General features: G+C 43.5%; 1 protein-coding gene and 1 long non-coding RNA gene across 2 annotated transcripts in view; both read right to left on the reverse strand.

Annotated features, from left to right (window-relative positions):
• LOC137645912 (uncharacterized) overlaps positions 1 to 25,203 on the reverse strand; it is a 213,544-nt gene that overhangs the window by 29,993 nt on the left and 158,348 nt on the right. The gene's annotated exons all lie outside the window — the stretch shown is intronic.
• LOC137644742 (uncharacterized) lies at positions 11,901 to 15,405 on the reverse strand. The gene is made up of 3 exons (XM_068377639.1): positions 15,172 to 15,405; positions 13,246 to 14,529; positions 11,901 to 13,022 (listed from the first exon to the last, which is right to left on the reverse strand). The coding sequence occupies exons 1-2, from the start codon at positions 15,403 to 15,405 to the stop codon at positions 13,579 to 13,581; spliced, it is 1,185 nt and encodes a 394-aa protein (XP_068233740.1). The 3' UTR covers positions 11,901 to 13,022; positions 13,246 to 13,578.

The following is a 25,203-nucleotide window of genomic DNA, read 5'->3' on the forward strand; positions in this document are numbered from 1 at the left end:
CTCGCCAATAATACATATTTAAATGCCATCACTAAGACCACTACCTTTACAATGCGGTGACCTTTATGATACTTGCGATACCAGGGACCCATTTAAATTACGATTAGTCTTGAAAGGTTTATGCACCGAATATGTAAAAGACAGCTACTAACTCACATGGCGAAGTGTTGGACCAAGGCATCCAAAATGCAATGTGTGTGGGGCAGACAGAACACGCAGTCATTTAAGTCTAAGAATGTTGAAACATCATCTGCAAATAAGAATAACTTTCCAACACTTAACCCTTACCTCCCATGCTTCTAAATTTGTCATGATCACAAACTGTCGTACTTTATAAAACTATTTAATACTTCTATTAGTTTATAGTAGTTTTTATAATCTATTGTGAAAACTTGCAATGAAAACTCTACATTTCCTCTACCTGGTCACATGCAAATTAATACAAAACACCACTGGCAGTGTGTGTTCAGCTTCTGCAGGTAAGAGCATTGTTCAGTGTCCCAAACTCTGCCCCAATACTCTGTTGCTTTCAAAGGTGCCCAATATTACTAAAGGATACCACAAGATACGTGCACAAAAATGCACACTAAGATTTTGAAGCAAAGTGAGGTTCTAGCATGTGTGAATTGCATATTATAATAGAAAGTGGCAGACAACATTAGGGATCTCTCAATTACATTTTAACAATACCACATCAGGTTACCTTATCCATTAGCATGAAAATCTTACCAATAGGAGGAAATACCAAGCAAATAGCTTATTTTTAATTATAGGAAAACTGCCATAACTTGTATATCACCACCAAATAAAACATACTGCAACATTAACTGAAAGAGCAAATACCTTCTACTGCAGGTGAGAGTTGACAAAACATACATGAAAAACCTCTGATGTATGTCCTCCATAAGAACAAATATCACAGAACAGACAGTGCGCTTAAGAAAACATTTCTTCCGATGTTGAAGACCAAGTACTTCTGGAATGGTTAAGAAGCCTCTGGTGTGAGATTATGCCCCCCCCCACCCCAAAACTCAATCTAATTTACAATCATTGATGAATGAAGATATGCACACTATACACCATACAATAATCAACTTGATGTAATGTTGATACAAGCATTCAATATACGGAAGAAGGATTTCGGTCAGTATGAATTGGGGACCATATGAGATCGCTTCTGCAAATACTAAGAGCTATCTAAATTATTAATATCCCCACCCGACCCTTGGAGTGATCATTAAAAAGAACCACCCAGAACCTCTTATTCTAAACAGTATGGCACAGAAACTTTATTATAATCTCTACCAATTACCAAAATACTATACTTACTTCCTGGGGAAGGGACCGATCGCTACCACGGACCAAAACAAGGTACCTTTGCACCAGAGCGTAGTCCTTCCGATGGGGGACTTGTGGAATCATCTGCAATTACTAAAAACTTCTGAGAACAACCCCCCCTATTTTCAATTATCTTTGGTATTTTTGTGCACCATTATATACAAGACGGTAATCACTTTACAAAGAGACCATAACATACACAAAAATGGGGACTGTGGCAGACACACCGGGCAGCCATTCTAGTCATGAGGGCAAGACACCAAGATCTGCAAAAATGAAACTTTTCCATGTTAAGTCCCCCTTCCCCCACACCTAATTCTATTACCATCGCAAATTACAATACAATAGTTTTTGTTCCTTAAAACATTCTATGAAGTCTTATATCAACCAGCAATGATAAATCTTCAGTAAGATATTCATGATAACTGTACATCCACAAGTCACATACCTGCCAGAAAGAAATCACGCTTCACCTGGAACTTTTAACGACAACCGATAACATTGTGGCGATACACTTCACTTTAAGGAAAACTCTTCACCCAAAAGATCTTTCAACGGTAACTTTGCAGTTCCTGAAAGTCTCGTGTTAGGAACCCACACTGAACCGTACTCCACGCATACTTTCACCAGTTTGTTAAATTTGAATCATGTCACAAACTATATTCTACTGATCAACATATCACAGAATGGAAAAATGGGACTCCAAACTATACCAATTTCCTTTATCAGGTCACATTTCTCACGGCAGAAAAGCATTGGCGCAAATCACACCAACTTAGGCAAGATTCAGGCGAGACATTGGCAAAAGTGTCCGTCTTCTGCAAGTAAGACCTTTGTTAGTGTACCCACCCCCAACCCCCCTATACTTAGCTGTTATCCAGTGTCTCCACAATATTACTAAATATACCAACTAAACTAGAAAACAGAAAATTCATAAAGCAAAATTTTAGCAGCTGTAAATCACAGCTTAAAAGAAGCTTATACAGTAAAGAGAATCGAGCCAAACTCTAAAAAACACTTTACTGGCAAATAAATCTGGATATTTTCTTGTACATCAACATGAAAACAAGGCTTCAGCAGTAGCTTCACACTAATTCATGTTAATTCCTCAAACAAATAAATTTAGTTTTAATGACATAACTTGGAACTCTACCTGGGGAACTCCTTATCCAAAACCTCCAATCTGTGACACACGAACACCAGACACTGCACTTTAAGAAAAAATCTCTTCAAATGGTGAAGAACAGGTACTCTGTAATTAAGAGCCTCTGGTGTGAGATTACCAGCCCCCCGTCCCCTTTTAATTTAATATACCAATAGTACTGGGTAATAATATAGGCATTACACACGCCATACAATAACCTACTTACTTAATGGAATGTTAACACCATTCAAAATACAAAGGACAATTCTAACCCGTCTGAATCACAAGGCCTTAGAATAAACAGCCGAAATGGAAATTCTGGAAACAAAAAGAACTTTCCATGTCACTTCCCACTCACATCCCCTTCTTGAAAACAGTTAACATGAACAAGATTGTTTCATCTATCATATTTCAGAAGTAAATAGTTGGCAAGTCAGCTTGAAAGTTTATCTAAAGCGTATAACACTGATACTGTAACAATACCTTTCAGTAATAATACATCACCATTGCAGATCAAATCCATACCAAACGGGGTGCAATGTACTGCTTGCAACGCAACAGTTCAAGGTCTCTGCAAAAATCCAACAGCCTCTTGTGTTAGAACACTGCCCCACCCCGGAAACCCTATTCGAGTTAGAATACTATCCCACTCCCAGAAACCCATTTCAAATATCAGTAACAGAATAATCAATATATATAAAGTGAAAATTCAAGTACTACAAGTAAGTAATCAACACCTCTCTTATTCAGTGATTATTAACAAAACTAAAGTTCCTTTTGAATGTGGCAAAGAAATTAAAGTATCTAGACCATTTACTGAACTCCTTCACTTACTTTTTGTCGAGTTCTGAACACAAGCACTGATCAATGGAAGGTGTACACACAGCACCAAAGAAAGCATGGACCCTCAGTTGAAATGTGGAAATCTCTGCAATTACTATGAACTCTCTGCGAGATTCCCCCCCCCACCCTATTTCCAATGACCTTTGGTACTTCAAGATTTATGCACCATTATATACAAGACAGTAATCACCTTACAAAGTGGAGACCAAAGCATCCAAAATGCAAAGAAGGGACTTCGGAAGACGTGTCATGCGGCCATTATAGTTACGAGGGCGAGACGCACCAACTTCTGCAAATATGAAAGCTTTCCGGGAAAGTTAGCCCCGTAACCCCACTCCCCCTGTTCTAAGCTTTGAATTCTATTAAGATAGGAAACTAGTATAACGAAAATAAAGCAGTGTTTTATTGCTTAAAAGACTTTGCTAGTAAACTCATTTACCTGACAGTGATACATCCTCAATAACACATACCTGCCAGAAAGAAAACGCAGCTTCACCCGGAACTTTGACGACAATCAACATTAAGGATTACCCTTCTCCCAAAGTCCTTTCAATGGAACCTTTCTGTAATTCCTTAAAGTTTCATGTTAGGAACCCACACCCCATCATGCCCCCAAACATACTTCTACAGTAGTTGGTCAAAACTAAATATTTTCACAAACTATATTATACAGATCAAAAATCATAGTGTGGACATACAGGAATTAAAACTGCACCTCATTTCTGTACCAGGTCAGATTACATAAAGATGAGCACATTACAATAGATGAAGCAAGATTCTGCCGTGCAAACATTGGGAAAAGTCAATCTTCTGCAAGTAAAAAGAGCTTTTCTAAGTGGCCCAACCCAACCCCAATACTTGGTTGCTATTGTAGGCATCCAACATTACTAAGGTTAAAAAATACTAGCACTGAAATGCATGCAATGAGTTTACACAAGATTTTGATAAAAAGGTCATGTGAAATTCTAGTACAATGTGCATTGCAGAACACATAAGTGGCAGATATACTTCTAACACCATAATCAGGTTATTTTATAAGCATGAAAATATTACCAATGAGAAAATTCCTCAAGCTCTGTTTTAATAAGAAAACTGCCACACCTAAAACATACTGTAAAAAACACTACCTTCTCTTGTAGGAGGCCACAGAAACTTCATGATAATTTCTACCATTTACCAAAATACTTCACTTCACTTCCTGGGGAAGTAAGGTACCCACAGCACCGAAGAGCGTAGTCCTTCAGATCGTGGATGTGTGGAAATTTCTGCAATTACTAAGAACTCTTTAAGAACCCCACCCCCCTTATTCCCACTATAATTGGAACTGCGAGATGCATGCACTATTATAAACCATACATTAATCAACTTACACCAAAGCATCCAAAATGCAATGAGGGTCTGTGGCAGATATGTCAAGCAGCCATTCTAGTCGAGAGGGCGAGACACTGACTTCTGCAAATACAAAAGCTCTCCAAGAATGTTAGCTACCCTCCCCCATTGAAGTCCCACACTAATTATGTTAACTATTAGGAAGTAGAGTTGCTAGAATGCAGTACACTTTTACTGTATTAAAGAATCTGCTAAGCAGTCATATCAAACTATTAATGAAACCTCAACATGTTCAGCATAACTACACGACAACATAGCACATACCTGCCTGAGAGAACCCATGCTTCACCTGGAAATTGGCTGAGACCTGTAATTGATCAAGCTTCTTTTCAAGTAACCCCCCATCCCAAAGTCATTTCGGCAATTAATCATATTAGTACTTTTTATCTACAGTGCTGTGTGCATAAAAACTCTGCTTAAATAGTTTTACCAATATTAAAGTTCCTCACTTACCTAAAGCGAAGACTTAGATAACCACCACAGCAGTGAAACTTTTACTTAAGTGACAATTCTTCTAAGGATCATTCAGAGGAAACATTCTGTAATTCCTTAAAAAGTTGCAGGTTAAGAACCCACACCCGACCAAATCCCCAAAAATTACTTTTCCATCAGTCTAAAATTTGATTATTCATTTCACAAACTATATTATACACACATCACAGTGAGTGGAAACAAATTCTAACTGTATCTCATTCCTTTACCGGGCACATTACTCACACGGAAAAGATGTGGTGCACATTATGATTGATGAAGCGTAATTCTTAACTTTTATAAACATTAGCGAGTCATTCTTCTGCAAGAGCATCGTTAGTGCCCAAAGGCCACCCTGAATACATGGGTGCTACCTAAGACTTCTAATAATAAGGACACCAAAAAATGTAAACACTAACACATGCAACAACTTTACACGCGTAATATTTTAATGCACAAGACCCAAATCCAAAATTAAACTTTAGCAAGTGCAAATCGTGGACTGCAATAAAGGGGTGCCAAGATACAGGAGAGAAACTACCTTTAAAATCCATTATGAGAGAAACTACCTTTAAAATCCATTACTTCAAATTGCCAAATCAGGATATTCTCTCATATCAACATAAAACTTCTAGTAGTAGCCTCATGCCAAAACATCTCTTAGCAATTCCTCAGGCAAATAAAGTTTTTACGATTAAACCTGCCACACTTATGTCTACCATTTTAAAAGAAACTCTCCAATACACAGTATTGAAATACCATAAAGAACACTACCTCTACAGGTGGCCTTTCTGATTTCCAAAACAACGAAAACTTCCGGCATCCCGTTCACGAACACGAACAGTAGGTACTGACCAGAAGGAAAGTTCCCTCTTCGTATGGAGAGGATCAGGTACTTCTGCAATGGCTAAGAGCCTTTGGCATATGGGATTAACACCCCCCCCTTCCCTCAATCTAATATACCAAGAGTGCCGAGTAATGATATATCAGTATATACACATTACAATAACACACTTACTTGCTTGATTGGCAAAATCATTCAAAGACTCTTAGTCAGTATGAATCCTAAAACCTTTAAGGATGGAAATTCTGAAATTACAAAGAGTTTTCCTAGTTATTATCCCCCCAACCCCTTAAAGTTATGTATCTTATATTTCAAAAGAATATCACTTGCTAGTAACTTTAAAAAAGTAATAAGTTTTCCTAACTTTATGATAAATATTACTGCATGGCAGACGGTCAACAAGCCGCGGGAACTGCAGATCAAATCGATATCAAACTGGGTGCTACGTACGTCTCGTAACACGGCAGTCCCAGGCTTCTGTAAAATCCAACAGTCTCTTGTGTTAGAATATTCCCCCCACCCCACCAAACTTAATTTCAAATCTAAGCAGCATTGAGGATAATCAATCTAAGTTATGCAAATACAGTGACCAATAAACAGGACCACCAATAACTTTTCAGAGACTTGTGGTATACAAATATAATTTGCTGAATTACTTAACTTCAAAGGAATTCTGAACACGGACATTGACCATTGGAAGGTATCCACTGCTATAAAGCAAGCATAGTCCTAACAACTTTTTGTGAAATCCCTAGACCCTTATTTCCAATTAACTTCAGTAATAAAGATGTATTCATTATATACATTGTACAAATTGACTTGCATGAAAAAGTGTAGGCTAAAGCATCCAAAAATGTAAAGGGGGACTGTGGCAGATATTTCAAGCACAAAAGCTTTCCAATAATGTAAGCCCCCCCCCCCCCCCCCCACTGCATGCCCCACACTTTGTTACTATCAAAAACTAGTGCGACAAGAATACAGTACTGTTTTATCGATTAAAGAGTGCTTGCGTAGTCATATGAAACACTGATAAAACCTCGGTAACTTAACATCTTCAGAATAACTACACATAAATACAGCACATACCTGCTAGAAGAACCCATGCTTCACACTGAACTTGGCAAAGACCTTCTGCAATTAATAAAGCTTTTTTCTAAGTACCCCCAACCCCAGGTATATTTCAGAAATTTCATATAATTATAATACTTCCTACCAACAGTACTTTATGCATACGTGAACAAGTTGTACCATTCCTAAAGAAGCTTTCTTAAGTACCCAAAGCAAAGACTTTTGTAGCCAACAAGATATTAGTGAAATACTTTGGTGGAGATCTTATAGTAGAAACATTCTGTAATTCCTTTAGTATGAAGTTGCAAACACAGCCAGTCATAACACCAAATCACTTATCCATTAATTTATAAAATTTGATTATTCATTTCATAAACTATTCTACAATTACGAATATATCGCAAAAAAATGCAATTCCATATCTATCTCATTCCTCTACCAGGTCACATTAATCACATTGTGGAGAATATGTGCACATTACATCAGAAGAAGCGAGATTCTACTCCACTGGCAAGATTATCAATCTTATGCAAGCAAGAATTATTTAGTGCTCAAAACCCCCAGCCAGAAAAACATGGGTGCTATCCAAGGCTTTCAATATTACTAAGGTTATGTTATAAGCACTAGGTAATCAATGCAACAAAATTTTGATAAATGCAAACTCTTAAAATTTAGCAAGTGTAAACTGCTGACTATACAATTGAAGGGCCAAGATAGATTATAAACTATTCTTAAAAACCATTAATGAGCAATGCAAAAATCAGGATATTCTCTCATATCAACATAATACTTTAGTAGTAGCTTCATGCTAAAATAGTTTTTGGTTATGACTAGTAAATAACGATAAATCTTTAAGACTTAAAACCTGCCAAATGTATATCTACCATCATAAAAGCAATCCATCGAGATACCGAAATGTTACCGCAAATAACACTACCTTCTCCAACAGCCGAACTTTCAGATTTCCATAATTACGAACACTTCCAGCTCCCTGCACACGAACGCCAAATGTCAGAAAACCGAGAGACACTGCACCTTAAAGAAACTTCTCTCCTCAAATGGGGAAGAACAGGTACTTCTGTAATGGTCAAGGGCCTATGGCATGGCATTAATAAACCCCCCTCCTTAATCTAGTTTACCAATGATGCAGGTTAAGTACCCATGTACTATACAGTATACCGCAACTATATATGCATTATAAACACCATACACTAACCTACTTACTAGCTGGAACGTCAAAAACATTCAAACAAGATACCAGTCGGTATGAATCCTAAAACCTTTGGATGAGGATGGAAATTCTGCAATTGCAAAGAACTTTCCTTGTTATTTCCCCCCCAGACCCCTTAAAGTTAAATATGTCATCTCAAAAAGGATATAACTTGCAAGTTATCTTCAAAACAGAACTACATAGCTTTCCTGACCACATTGACAACTTTGATACTGTTGCTGCTGTTTGATAAACCATCGGCACGGCAATTCAAATCTGTAATAAACTAGGGCGGAGCACTCCAAAGTTCCTGCAAAATCTAAAGGCCTTGTGTCAGAATAACCCCCACCCCACCCACTTTCTAATATCAGTAACTATAGTCAATACATATTCTGCAAATACATTGACCATTAAACAGGCCCACCCAAAACTACTTTAATATTATGACAAATTTCATTAATCTCTATATCATTTACCAAATTCACTTACTCTTGGTGAAGCTCTAAACATGGATACTGACAAACGGAACGCGCACACACCCAAGAAAACAGTCCTTCCGATGGTGTAAGTGTGGCAACATCTGCAATTACTAAGAACTCTTCATGACAGCCCCTCCCCCCCTTATTCATATCACAATTGATACCATCATATGCACATTATATAAGTCATTAACTTACTAAGTGGAGACCATATAATCCAAAATGCAAAAGGGAGGCTGTGGCAGACGTATCAAGCAGCCATTCAAGTTGTAAGTTGCGAGACGCACCAACTTCTGCAAACACAAAAGCTTTCCAAGACTGTTAGATCCCTCCCCCCCCTATCTCTCAAATACAATTTTGCTATTAGACACTAGAGTCACTAGAATACAGGAAGAGATTAATTGATTCAAGATTCTGCTATACAATCATATCAAATAACATCAACAAAAGCTAAGTACCATCAGGACAAATGCACATACCTGCCAGAAACAAACCATGCTTCACCTGCTACTTGGCAATGAAACCTGCAATTGATCAAGCTTCTTTTAAGTTCCCACACCCCCACCAATTTCATATTTATTATAAAACAATATGACCCTCTATCAAAAAGACATGTGTTGATTCCATTTAAAAAAAATTACTAGATGTCCATCTTATAAGAAACATTATCACTTATCCAAGAGCAAAGTCTTTGACGAAAACCAACATAAGATCGGTGAAACACTTTACTCGAGGACACTTTGAAAAATCTTCCAGAGGAAACTCTCTGCAATTGCTTAAGCATCATGTTAGGGTCCCACACCCCACCATAGCCCCAAAAACAATTTTACACCAATATGCAATTACATTCATTTCTCTAGCTATATTCTAAAGATCAACGTACATCAGAAAAAGGAAAAAACAGACATTCTAACCGTACTTCATTCCAACACTGGGTTACATTGCTCGCATAGCAGAAAAGATGGGCTCATTACAACAGATGAAGCAGGAGTACGCTCAACAATCATTGGAAAAAGTCAATCTTCTGCAATTAAGAGCTTTGTTAGTGGCCCTACCCCACCCCAATTAAGTAGTGCTGTGCTATCAGAGGCTTTCAATAATAACAAGGATAAAATAGGCACTATATACCCATGCAACAAATTTACACATTATGCAAATTTTATAAGCAAGCCAATAGAAAAATCCTGCAACTAATTGTAAGACTAATCTTTATGCAAATTTAGGTTGGAAGTAGCCAAACTCATTTAAGAGCACATTAGCAGGAAATACCAAAAATTTGGAAATAATTTTTCACACACATGAAAAACACTTTAGTAGTAGCTTCTAGCAAGACTAACAAATGGAAATTCCTCAAACAATTAAGTATTTTCTTTGACGAATTGTAACATCCATGTCTACCTTTTTTAGGTATTTCAATAACAATTAAAATCCACCACAAACCACACTACCTTTAACTGGCGAGCTTCTTGATATCCGCAGCATTCAAATCCCTCGTGTTTTAAACACAAACACCACCAGAACATAGACAGCACTTAAGGAAACGGGGAAAAGTCTCTTCAAATGAAGGACAGGTATGTCTGTAAATGTTAAACAGCTCTGGTGTGAGAAAACACCCCCTTCCCCAAACCTAATTTATAAAGAAAGCTGGGCAATTATATAAGCACTATATACACCATAGAATAACCTACTTACTTGCTGGAATGTCAAGAAATAATTCAAAACATAGCAAGATTCCATATTGCATGAATCACAAGACCTTAGACAACATAGCAAAGATGGAACTTCTGAAATTACAAAGAACTTTCCATGTTATTCCCCAATCCCAACCCCTTCTTGAAAACAGTTGACTTTAAGATAGATTCAATCATCATATTTTAAACTAATATCACTTGCAACTTGAACAAAATTATCAGCTTTCCTGAACACATGATAATTTTGATACTGTACCACTGCCAGTTAATAGATAGACCATAGACACTGCAGAGCAAATCTAAACCAATTCGGATGCTATGTAATCTTGCGGCGCTGCAGTCCGAAGGTTTCTGCAAAATCCAATATCCTTGTGTGTTAGAATAATCCCCCCTCCCCCAAAAAACCCTTTAAAATATACAAAACAGAAGTCATAATTGGTATATTCAACAAATAGTGTTTTCATGTCATTAACCAAACCCTTCTATCTTTATCACAGTGACCACTCAACCACGAAACTCCTTTCAATATCTGTGGCAGATATATTATAATTCATATACCAATTGCTAATTACTTAACACTTACTTCTTAGTAGAGCACTAAACATAGACTGACCAATGGAAGGTCTCCACTGCACCAAAATGGAAGGAAGTCTAGTCCTCCAGTTGGTTGAAGTTTGGAAACTTCTGCAATTACTAAGAACTCTTTGAGATCCCCGGCCCCCCTTATTACAAATACCTTTGGTAATACCAGATGTATACATCATATAACTATACAGTAATTGACTTACAAAAGTGGGGACAGTAATTGACTTACAAAAGTGGAGACCTAATAATCCAAAATGCAAAAGGGGACTGCGACAGATACATCAAGCAGACGTTCTAGGGATAGATGCAACAGCTTCTGCAAATATGAAAGCCTTCCAAGACTTGTTAGCTCCCTCCCCTCCTATCTCTCACAATTATAATTCTGTTATTAGAAACTAAAAATCACTAGAATACAGAAGTTCAATGGATTAAAGATTCTGCTACTCAATCGTATCAAATAACACAAACAAATGCTCAATATCTTCAGGAAAAATGCACATTAACGAAGCACATACCTTCCACAAACCATGCTTCAACCTGCAACTAGGCAATGAAACCTGCAATTGATCAAGCTTCTTTTTAAGTTCCCACATCCCCAACCCTGTCATATATGTGATTATAAAACAATATGACCACTTCCTATCAACAGAAAAGTGTGTTTATTCCACTTCAAATTTTATGTCTACCTTACAAGAAACATTATCACTTACCCAAGGACAAAGTCTTCGACGAAGACCCAACAACACGTGAAAAAACACTCGACACTTCAAAAAATCTTCCACAGGAAACTCTGCAATTGCTGAATCTCATGTTAGGGTCCCAGACACCTTCCCCCCCACCCCGACCCCCAAAAAATTTTACATCAATATGCAATTCAATTTATTTCTCAAACTATTTTGTAAACCAACTAAAAATTTTAAAAATAGCAATTCAAACTGTACCTCATTCCAATATCAGGTGACACTACTCACATAGAAGAAAAGATGTGCTCGTTACAATAGATGAAGCAGGCACACACACTACTCAAACATTGGCAAAAGTCAAATCTTCTGCAATTAAGAAGTTTGTTAGTGCCCTAACCCCTACCCAATATTTGGGTGCTAACCAATGCTTCCAATATTACTAAGATGCAAAAATTGAATCTTATATAAAATTTAGGCTTCAAGCCAAGCACTAGGGTATCAAAGGCCATTCTGCGCTGTGTAATGGAAATTAATCAAGAAGATGTAGGCAATATTAAATCAATGCGACAAATTCACATATTACTTCCCACCTACACACAGCCCTTCCAGTTATGTCAAAACTCCATGTAGCAAACTGTACCTCATTCAGTGGCTGGGGTGTCCCAAAATCAAGATGCTGACAAACCACAAAGATCCTAATTGCCAGAAAAAAGTGAAATGCTTTCTGCAAGTAAAGGATTTGTTAGTTCCCCAATCCCCCCCCCCCTCAAACTATCTCAAAACATTTCCATTAAACACATTTATATCATTCCATATAAGATTTTTTCACCTAGAGCCATCACATCCAATTAAATCGGCATGCAAAATAAAATGTCAGAATACTCTTTGCCAATTAAACAATGGTAATTAACTATGATTACATTAACACTTACATTCTACGAGGTTGAAATCCTACCATTGTATACACTACTTGCTCCTATAAGGTGGTAGTCTGAGTTTCTGCAACTTACAAAAACTTCTGGTTATAAAACACCCACCCCTCCCGAAAAAAGAAAAAACTAATTTACATAATGATAACTACATAAATGGTTCAAGTTACTGAGAGACACTAACTATAAGGGGTTCCTCATTAATGCATATGGTGAAACACTAACACCAAAATTCCTTCTTAAAAATATTTGCTCACTGATAAAGTGCATACCAAGTGTCGACACGCTCCACGGGGACAATGCTGGAGGTAGTGCCCATGCCTCAATAGTGCTCAGAAGCCACACTGTCTGTAATTTCAAAGAAACATTTGTTAAGACTCCCTTGCCCACCCACAAACCCCTTAAGAGCAAAACCTTACTTCAAAATGTAACATTCTAAAACTTCAATAATTATCAAAATACCAGATGATCTCCGAAAGGATATGCAAGTAAGATTACCTAAAGTGGATTCCATAAGCAACTATTCACTTACATGAGAAGACAACATACAGAAATATCTATTTCTACTTACTCAAATACTGTGTCGATGGCAACCAATGGAAGAGTGCCTTCAAGGATTGGAAATTTGCCAATTTCTGCAATTCATGAGATTATTGTTAGTCTCAGGCCCCACCCCAAAATAATACATATACTAAAAGCAGGGAAGTTCAATATACTCTAAGTACATTCTTTCCAGTGAGCTGTAAATTAGACTTCTTAATACAGTACAAATACCAACAACCCAACTAGTTACCAAGAAGTTCAAGTCCTTTTAATGATTGTTTCCCAAATTCTAATACTTAAACCCAAAAAATTATTCCATTTAACATCCTCACTTTAATGGATAACACTGACAGGACTACACTTACTCAGTTGAAAATTTAGCTCCAACAATGATGACATTCAACCTCTTCAAGTTGTAGTGATACTTAAGAGGATTACGAGGACGTCGGCCAACAGTCCTAGCGACAGCAATCCCCTCCATCAGCGATCGCTGGGGCAAACGACCACTGGAAACTTTCACCAACAGCGACAGCTTCGCTCCAATCATCAGGCTTCGAAGTGGCAGCGATGAGAACTCCACCCACCATAGACGACAACTTTTACCCTCTATTCCTGTCAATGGCAACAGCTCCAGCAATACTTGGCCCCGACCACGTGTGATGAAGATGGCGACAGTCACAATTGTTGGAAAAAGATTGTGAACAGCCCCAAAGACGGCGGCGACAGCCACGGACTTGGTGCAAAGACGAGGGCGACAGCCACGGACCGGAGGCGAATACGAAGGTGCCAGCCACGGACCGGATGCAAAGACGACGGCAACAGCCACGGACCGGAGGCAGAGACGACGGCGACAGCCACGGAACGGATGCAAAGACGACGGCGACAGCCAAGGACCAGATGCAAAGACCACGGCGACAGCCACGGACCGGATGCAAAGACGATGGCGACCGCCACGGACCGGAAGCGAAGAAGACTGCGACAGCCATGGACTGGAGGCGAAGATGACAGCGACAGCCACGGACCGGAGGCCAAGTCGGCGGCGACAGCGACAGCCACGGACCGGAGGCGAAGAAGACGGCGACAGCGACAGCCACGGACCGGAGGCGAAGAAGATGGCGACAGCGACAGCCACGGACCGGAGGCGAAGAAGACGGCGACAGCGACAGCCACGGACCGGAGGCGAAGAAGACTGCGACAGCGACAGCCACAGACCGGAGGCGAAGACGACGGCGACCAGAAGCGAAGACGAAGGCGACAGCCACAGACCGGAGGCGAAGACGACGGCGACCAGAAGCGAAGACGAAGGCGACAGCTACAAACCCGAGGTGAAGACTACAGCCACGAACAGGAGGCGAAGACGACGGCGACAGCCACGAACAGGAGGCGAAGACGACGGCGACAGCCACGAACAGGAGGCGAAGACGACGGCGACAGCCACGAACAGGAGGCGAAGACGACGGCGACAGCCACGAACAGGAGGCGAAGACGACGGCGACAGCCACGAACAGGAGGCGAAGACGACGGCGACAGCCACGAACAGGAGGCGAAGACGACGGCGACAGCCACGAACAGGAGGCGAAGACGACGGCGACAGCCACGAACAGGAGGCGAAGACGACGGCGACAGCCACGAACAGGAGGCGAAGACAACGGCGACAGTCACTAACAGGAAGCGAAGACGACGGCGACAGTCACGAACAGGAAGCGAAGACGACGGCGACAGCCACGAACAGGAGGCGAAGACACTAACAGGAGGCGAAGACGACGGCAACAGTCATGACCAGAGGTGTAGAAGATGGCAACATCCACGACCGGAGGCTAAGGCAGACCATCGCAGACAATGAATACTTCCAAAGGCCAACAAATACTTCCCCAGACCACCGCAGGCAACGATTATTTCCACAGACCACCGCAGACGACGACTACCTTCACAGGCCACCGCAGACGACGACTACCTTCACAGGCCACCGCAGACGACGACTACCTTCACAGGCCACCGCAGACTCTGAATTCTTCCAGAGCACACCCCAAGATGACGAATCCCTCCATGGCCCAACAACGAATACTTCCGCGGCCCACCACAGATGACGAATTCTTCCACGGCACACCTCAAGACGACGAATCCCTCCATGGCCCACGCAGACAAATACTTCCACAGGCCACTGCAGACTACCACCTTCACAGCACATTGCAGAGGATGAATTCTTCCACGGCACACCTCACGACGACGAATCCCTCCATGGCCCACCGCAGACAACGAATCCCTCCACAGCACACCGCAGACAACGAATCCCTCCACAGCACACCGCAGACAACGAATCCCTCCACAGCACACCGCAGACGACGAATTCTTCCCCGGCACACCACAGACGACAAATTCTTCCCTGGTACACCGCAAGACGACTAATCCCTCCATGGACCACGCAGACAACGAATACTTCCACGGCCCACCGCAGACGAATCCTTCCACGGCACACCACAGATGCCGAATCCCTCCACAGCACACCACAGACAACGAATTCTTCCACGGCACACCTCAAGATGACTAATCCCTCGATGGCCCACCTCAGACAACGAATCCTTCCACGGCACACCTCAGGTGACTAACCCGTTCATGGCCCACCGCAGACGACGAATACTTTTACGGCCCACCGCAGACAATGAATCCCTCCACGGCCCACCGCAGACATGGAATACTTCGCAGGCCACCGCAGACGACTACCTTCACAGCACACCGCAGACGACGAATCCATCCATGGCCCACAGCAGACGACTAATACTTCCACGGCCCACCGCAGACGACTAATACTTCCACGGCCCACCGCAGACTATGAATACTTCCACGGCCCATCGCAGACAACGAATCCTTCCACGGCACACCGCAGACGACGAATCCCTCCACAGCACACCGCAGACGACGAATCCCTCCACAGCACACCGCAGACGACGACTACCTTCACAGGCCAACGCAGACTCTGAATTCTTCCAGAGCACACCCCAAGATGACGAATCCCTCCATGGCCCAACAACGAATACTTCCGCGGCCCACCACAGATGACGAATTCTTCCACGGCACACCTCAAGACGACGAATCCCTCCATGGCCCACGCAGACAAATACTTCCTCAGGCCACCGCAGATGACTACCTTCACAGCACATCGCAGAGGATGAATTCTTCCACGGCACACCTCAAGACGACTAATCCCTCCATGGCCCACGCAGACACCGAATACTTCCACAGGCCACCGCAGACGAATTCTTCCACGGCAGACTTAAGACGACGAATCCCTCCATGGCCCACCGCAGACAACGAATACTTCCACAGCACACCGCAGACGACGTATCCTTCCACAGCACACGACGAATCGCTCCACAGCACACCGCAGACGATGAATTCTTCCATGGCACACCTCAAGACGACGAATCCCTCCATGGCCCACCGCAGACAACGAATACTTCCACAGCACACCGCAGACAACGTATCCTTCCACAGCACACCGCAGACGACGAATCCCTCCACAGCACACGACGAATCGCTCCACAGCACACCGCAGACGATGAATTCTTCCATGGCACACCTCAAGACGACGAATCCCTCCATGGCCCACCGCAGACAACGAATACTTCCACGGCCCACCGCAGACAACGAATACTTCCACGGCCCACCGCAGACAACGAATACTTCCACGGCCCACCGCAGACAACGAATACTTCCACGGCCCACCGCAGACAACGAATACTTCCACGGCCCACCGCAGACAACGAATACTTCCACGGCCCACAGCAGACTATGAATTCTTGCACAGCACACCTCAAGACGACGAATCCCTCCATGGCCCACCGCAGACAACAAATACTTTTACGGCCCATTGCAGACGACGAATCCTTCCATGGCCCACCGCAGACGACGAATACTTTTACGCCCCATCGCAGACGATGAATACTTCCACGGCCCACTGCAGACGACGAATACTTTCACAGCCCACCGCAGACGATGAATACTGTACTTCTATGGACCACTGCAGACGACGAATACTTTTAGTCCATCGCAGACGACGAATACTTCCACAGCCCACTGCAGATGAGGAATACTTTCACAGCCCACCGCAGACGTCGAATACTTCCCAGGCCTGGCAGGCGATTAATACTTCCACAGCCCATTGCAGACGACGAATACTTTCAGACCAGACAATAGGCGAGCAACTAATATTTCCGAAGACCACCGCAGATGACTAATGCTTCCAGCACACCGCAGGTGATCAACACTTCTACAGCCCACGAATACTTCCATGGCTCACCGCAGACGAAAAATAATCATACGGCCCACCGCAGAAGACCAATACTTCAACAGCCCACCGCAGAAGACGAATACTTCAACAGCCCACCGCAGGAGACGAATACTTCAACAGCCCACAGCAGAAGACAAATACCTTCACAGGCCACCGCAGACGACCAATACCTTCACAGGCCACCGCAGACGACCAATACTTTCACAGACCAAAACTGGGGCTTCGAATGAAACCACATCTCCAAAAGAAGAGTCATCCAACATCAACACGAGACCATGGTGAACTCCTGTAATTATACCAATTCTTCTGTTACTTATAAACCCCTACCCAAATAACTAACTGTCCCTTTTTTGAAGATAATTTATTTCAAGTGAATTGAGTATGTAGTTACAAAACTGAAGACCAGATGAAAGCAACTTTTTTAACCTTTTCAAATTTCTTCAATAGAATATAAAATTCAAAGTCTTACAGGTCTTGCTAATCCATTATCAGAAATAGTTCAAGCCCGTAAAGGGAAAGATTTTGTTAATTATCAAGCTATGTCGCATATTCACCAGCACCAACCAACAGGCATAAAACTGCCAGTTCTTTTGAAGGGGGAGATGTAGAGTAACCTGTAATTATCAACAAACTTGATGATTAAATGACCCCTCCCCCCTAATTTAGTTATTAAATCCAAATATATGGTACAGAAATTACAGTGAGAAAACCTTGTGGCTAAATATTTCAAATATAGAAACTCGTGCATATACCAAGAGCTATCAAGTTCTATTTTCAAATTACACATTTTTGAAAATTGATGTACAGTATACTATTTCAGCAAATTACAGACAACTACACTGCAATTAGTTCAAAACTACCTTCACAGAGAAACATTGAAGACATCTTAACTCTTCAGTATTGCTTATCCGGTCACAAATAATGGTGGAAGCTCGGAAGAGACCATCTTGCATAAAACTACATTAGCCACTTCTGAAACTGCCAAATCTCTTGTTAGCCAACAAACCCCTCTACCCCCAAACTTTTTTTTTTTATTAATCTTTCAAGTATTGTTCTATATTAAATGTACCATTAAAAAAGGAATAGTTACAATATAACAATTCTCGACTGGATCCCTCAAATAATCAGTGTGTTTTCACAGCACAGTAGAAAATGCAAATATCTGAAATATTACAAAATCCGTTAAGACCCCTAACCCATCCCCTTTATAAAATCCTATGATCACATCTAAAGTAGAAAAAAATTAAGTTCCATACATGAATATCACAAAAGTATACTCAACAATACTACAGTATGTTAAAGAACTTTCACTTGCATATACTACGTCGCCAATAGTCGTGACCAGAACAGTAGCTCTTCGAGTAACATTATTCACGGACCTTGTTAGGGACTTCTGAAACAATGAAAGAACCTCTGGTGTGAGATTATTCCCCCCCCCAAAACCATATTTCAGATGTCAATGGCAAGGAATAAAGATATACACATTATATACACAAGATTAATGAACTTACAAAGATGAAATAAGAAATCAAGAAGAGATACAGCACAGGCCCTACAATAGAGGGGCAGTGTGTTCTGCAAATATAAACTGTTAGGTTCCCCCCCCCCCCCACTTAACAGCTTAAATCTACAATATATCAAGGATGCATTTTGACACGCTGCTAAATGAAAACTGTAGCTCTTAATCTGTTAAGTCCATCCAGATCTTTAAAGTATAAAATGTAAAAAAAAACTAGTGAAGAATAACATTCAAATCAGAAGACACAAAGATTTACCACCAACTCCATTTGCAAGATGAGCACGTACAATTCTAGCTATTCGAGGAATAAAGTTGTCTCTCGCTACTCCTTCAAAAGAAAGGTGTCAGGAATGCCTCTGCAAATATCAAAAACCTTTGGCATTAGGCTCCCCACTGCCCTCCCACCCTTTAAAAAATATCCCATTTCATTATTCCACAACGACAAGAGAGGTAAAAATTAACTTAAATTTTGATATAAGGCAATGAAGGAACTTAAAAAACCTAACTTGGATGAAAACCAACTTAGAAAATTAGTAATACAGATGAAAATATTCACATCATGAAGTTCTTGAGGATTCTCCCGTGGAGTTTCTGTAATTATGAAAGTTGTTAGAAAACACCCCCCCCCCCCCTTCATTAGTGAATGGTACCCCATTTGTACAAATATTCCTCTAATTTCAAATCAATAATAGAAAGGAGACGGAAAGGTTTACTAGATTTGTTCAAATAGTAGAATGGACAACACAAATATTAAATTCAGCTATCACTAAATGTGTCAAAAAGTACGCTTGTTAGAAACTTGGGTAGATACTTTTCATAGCATAACACGAAACATTAAAGCAAAAATCACGAGACACACAGCCAGGCCGAAAGTGATTCTGTAACTAGAAATTCTCTGTTAATCTCCCCTCCCCAAAAAATATCCCCTTGACTTCCAACTGTGAAGAGCACCACACTACTGACCTGCATTATAAGCCGTGAAATTAATATTTCTTAGGCAAGATATAGAAACAGAATGAGATAGCCAGTTGAATTACCCCAGAAAAGCTACAAACTACTCCAATGGCTCCAGAAGAAATTTCGACAGCTTTTCCAGCAGCTGTAGAGGAAACGATGGCAGCTTTACCAGGGGTTAAACTACGTCTGCTACTTCCAGTAACTCGAGGGGAAATGATGACAGCTCCTTCCAGTGGCTCCAAGGGGAAATGATGACAGCTCCTTCCAGTGGCTCCAAGGGGAAATGATGACAGCTCCTTCCAGAAGTTCCAGGGGATATGAGAGCAGCTTTTCCAGTGGCCTCAGGGGAAACGACACCAGCTCCTTCCAACGACTCCAGGGGAAACGACACCAGCTCCTTCCAACGACTCCAGGGGAAACGACACCAGCTCCTTCCAACGACTCCAGGGGAAACGACACCAGCTCCTTCCAACGACTCCAGGGGAAACGACACCAGCTGCTTCCAGCGACCCCATGGGAAACTACACCAGCTCCTTCCAGCGACTCCATGGGGAAAAGACACCAGCTCCTTCGAGGTTCCAGGGGAAACGACACCAGCTTCTTCCAGCGACTCCAGGGGGGAACGACACCAGCTCCTTCCAGAGGTTCCAGGGGAAATGACACCAGCTCCTTCCAGTGACTCCAGGGGAGACGACACCAGCTCCTTCCAGTGACTCCAGGGGAGACGACACCAGCTCCTTCCAGTGACTCCAGGGGAGACGACACCAGCTCCTTCCAGTGGCTTCAGGGGAGACGACACCAGCTCCTTCCAGTGGCTCCATGGGAAATCGACACCAGCTCCTTCCAGTGGCTCCAGGGAAAACGACACCAGCTCCTTCCAGTGGCTCCAGGGAAAACGACACCAGCTCCTTCCAGTGGCTCCAGGGAAAACGACACCAGCTCCTTCCAGTGGCTCCAGGGAAAACGACACCAGCTCCTTCCAGTGGCTCCAGGGAAAACAACACCAGCTCCTTCCAGAAGTTCCATGGGAAACGTCACCAGCTCCTTCCAGTGGCTCCAGGGGAAACGACACCAGCTCCTTCCAGTGGCTCCAGGGGAAACGACACCAGCTCCTTCCAGTGGCTCCAGGGGAGACGACACCAGCTCCTTCCAGTGGCTCCAGGGGAGACGACACCAGCTCCTTCCAGTGGCTACAGGGGAAACGACACCAGCTCCTTCCAGTGGTTCCAGGGGAAACTACACCAGCTCCTTCCAGCGACTGCAGGGGAAACGACACCAGGCCCTTCCAGCGACTGCAGGGGAAACGACACCAGGCCCTTCCAGCGACTGCAGGGGACACGACACCAGCTCCTTCCAGAGACTCCAGGGGAAACGACACCAGCCCCTTCCAGCGACTCCAGGGGAAAAGACACCAGCTCCTTCCAGTGGCTCCAGGGGAAACGACACCAGCTCCTTCCAGCGACTCTAGGAGAAACGACACCAGCCCCTTCCAGCGACTCCAGGGGACATGACACCAGCCCGTTCCAGCGACTCCAGGGGACACGACACCAGCCCCTTCCAGCGACTCCAGGGGACACGACACCAGCCCCTTCCAGCGACACGACACCAGCCCCTTACAGCGACACGACAACAGCCCCTTCCAGGGGAAACGACACCAGCTCCTTCCAGATGTTCAAGGGGAAACGACACCAGCTCCTTCCGGATGTTCAAGGGGAAACGACACCAGCTCCTTCCGGATGTTCCAGGGGAAACGACACCAGCTCCTTCCGGATGTTCCAGGGGAAACGACACCAGCTCCTTCCGGATGTTCCAGGGGAAACGACACCAGCTCCTTCCGGATGTTCCAGGGGAAACGACACCAGCTCCTTCCGGATGTTCCAGGGGAAACGACACCAGCTCCTTCCGGATGTTCCAGGGGAAACGACACCAGCTCCTTCCGGATGTTCCAGGGGAAACGACACCAGCTCCTTCCGGATGTTCCAGGGGAAACGACACCAGCTCCTTCCGGATGTTCCAGGGGAAACGACACCAGCTCCTTCCGGATGTTCCAGGGGAAACGACACCAGCTCCTTCCGGATGTTCCAGGGGAAACGACACCAGCTCCTTCCGGATGTTCCAGGGAAACGACACCAGCTCCTTCCAGACGTTCCAGGGGAAACGACACCAGCTCCTTCCAGACGTTCCAGGGGAAACGACACCAGCTCCTTCCAGACGTTCCAGGGGAAACGACACCAGCTCCTTCCAGACGTTCCAGTGGAAACGACACCAGCTCCTTCCAGATGTTCCAGTGGAAACGACACCAGCTCTTTCCAGATGTTCCAGTGGAAACGACATCAGATCCTGGCTCCAGGGTAAATGACACCAGCTCCTTCCGGATGTTCCAGGGGAAACGACACCAGCTCCTTCCGGATGTTCCAGGGGAAACGACACCAGCTCCTTCCGGATGTTCCAGGGGAAACGACACCAGCTCCTTCCGGATGTTCCAGGGGAAACGACACCAGCTCCTTCCGGATGTTCCAGGGGAAACGACACCAGCTCCTTCCGGATGTTCCAGGGGAAACGACACCAGCTCCTTCCGGATGTTCCAGGGGAAACGACACCAGCTCCTTCCGGATGTTCCAGGGGAAACGACACCAGCTCCTTCCGGATGTTCCAGGGGAAACGACACCAGCTCCTTCCGGATGTTCCAGGGGAAACGACACCAGCTCCTTCCGGATGTTCCAGGGGAAACGACACCAGCTCCTTCCGGATGTTCCAGGGGAAACGACACCAGCTCCTTCCGGATGTTCCAGGGGAAACGACACCAGCTCCTTCCGGATGTTCCAGGGGAAACGACACCAGCTCCTTCCGGATGTTCCAGGGGAAACGACACCAGCTCCTTCCGGATGTTCCAGGGGAAACGACACCAGCTCCTTCCGGATGTTCCAGGGGAAACGACACCAGCTCCTTCCGGATGTTCCAGGGGAAACGACACCAGCTCCTTCCGGATGTTCCAGGGGAAACGACACCAGCTCCTTCCGGATGTTCCAGGGGAAACGACACCAGCTCCTTCCGGATGTTCCAGGGGAAACGACACCAGCTCCTTCCGGATGTTCCAGGGGAAACGACACCAGCTCCTTCCGGATGTTCCAGGGGAAACGACACCAGCTCCTTCCGGATGTTCCAGGGGAAACGACACCAGCTCCTTCCGGATGTTCCAGGGGAAACGACACCAGCTCCTTCCGGATGTTCCAGGGGAAACGACACCAGCTCCTTCCGGATGTTCCAGGGGAAACGACACCAGCTCCTTCCGGATGTTCCAGAGGAAACGACACCAGCTCCTTCCGGATGTTCCAGGGGAAACGACACCAGCTCCTTCCGGATGTTCCAGAGTAAACGACACCAGCTCCTTCCAGATGTTCCAGGGGAAATGACACCAGCTCCTTCTGGATGTTCCAGGGGAAACGACACCATCTCCTTCCGGATGTTCCAGGGGAAACGACACCATCTCCTTCCAGATGTTCCAGGGGAAACGACACCAGCTCCTTCCAGATGTTCCAGGGGAAACGACACCAGCTCCTTCCAGATGTTCCAGGAGAAACGACGGCAGTTCCTTCCGGACGTACGAGGGGAAACGACACCACCTCCTTCCAGAGGTTCCAGGGATTCGACGGCAAGTCATTATAGAGGTTCCTGGGGGAAATGAGGGCCGTTCTTTCCAATGGTTCCAGGACAAATGACAGCAGCTACTTCCAATGGCTCCAAAGGAATGACGTCTTCCGCCACTTCAGATGCCCGACAACTTAAGACACCTAGCCGAAGGGGGACAACCACTTCCACAGGCAGTCGAGACAGCTAATAGCCTCCATAATGGCACTTTGAATTACAACACCTTCCATTGGGTGCTATGGGAAACTACGGCAGATTCAACCTACCCCTGTCAAATGTGCAATATTTAAAAATCTTTGATTAGTGCAGACCCCCACCATGCCCAAAGCAGTTGAAACGCCTAAATTTCATAAGTATGGAGTTCCATCATTCATGAAATGTATTACGGTTCAAGATTTACACATCGTTCCTCACCTCCCATCTGATAATGACTTGTGCGTTTCACTATAATTACAGTGACTCACTTCTGAAAGTATAGAACTAAGAACTTCATGGTTAGGAGCCCCCCCCCCCCACCTTAACATAAAACTAATAAGCAACGCACAAATAGATTACCCTTTAAAACAAAATTATAATTTCCATACACTTCATTCATTTACGGAAATAATTATCCTTCCATTAGTACTTTGTTCTCAGTTATAAAGTTATGACAACAGAAATCCAGTTTGAGATTCTTCGGTCAATCTTTAGACCATCATATAAACTTAACATATGCGCCGTTCAACTTACTGGGAAAAAAGACGACAGCAAGCAACCATTGCAGAGAGTGAAGACATCGAATGTGGGCTATAAACAAAGGTGGCCAAGAAATAAATTCTGCAAATTCCAAGAACTTCGTGTTAGTTTATAACCCTCCCCACCCCTTTTTTGCATTTATTTGTAAGACAGCAAACACAGTATTGAAGAACACAGGTTATAATCTCATGACAAATAGTCAAATATTTTGAACAAACTGGGTACTATGTCAATATCTAAGTTGAAAACTCCTAAAGAAGAAAATACCAGGGACCCATAAACTGTATACCTTTCTTCAGGGGCATTAACATCAAGTTTAGACGTGGTAAAGTTGTCAGGACAGACTAACACCTTGGCAAGTAACCATGTAGAGGCATTCTTCTGACCAACCTCTCTCAGGACGTTGAAACTCTACCATGCGTTCAATAATGGTAAATTGGACTCGCCAGTCTCAAAACAATGGGGTAGCTTTGACCAGGACCAGTAGCTTTAACAAGGACCAACAACTATCATGAGGCAGCAGTAGTAACTAGATTCATGTGTGTGGATGGGGCAGCTCAATTTTGACCTGTGGATTTTTGGGGGCCGACACAGCTATGATCGCTGGCCTCATTAACACGGGTTAAAGTACACGAGTTTCTGCAAATACTAAGAACTTTTGTTAGCTTTCCCCCGACCCCAATTTGGCCCACTTGCAAGCACTAAAGGGACACTATGCTGATCAGATTCTGTCATTCTGAATCAGTTGTAGTAACAATTTGACGAAAACAGATTTCAAAATAATATGATTAACCCCAATATAACTAATTACTGAAATACAGTAGTCCAATTTCAAGTGA

The sequence above is a fragment of the Palaemon carinicauda genome, chromosome 8, assembly GCF_036898095.1.
Source record: "Palaemon carinicauda isolate YSFRI2023 chromosome 8, ASM3689809v2, whole genome shotgun sequence".
NCBI classification, from domain to species: domain Eukaryota; kingdom Metazoa; phylum Arthropoda; class Malacostraca; order Decapoda; family Palaemonidae; genus Palaemon; species Palaemon carinicauda.

Bases quoted from the DNA above. Each gene is read 5' to 3' on its own strand.
- LOC137644742 (XM_068377639.1), bottom strand. From the start codon at position 15,405: ATGTGCTGTGAAGGTGGTAGTCTGCAGTGGCCTGTGGAAGTATTTGTC. The intron at 14,530-15,171 runs GTAGTCGTCGTC...TCGGGTTTGTAG, and splicing joins GTCTGCGGTGGCCTGTGAAG to CTGTCGCCTTCGTCTTCGCT.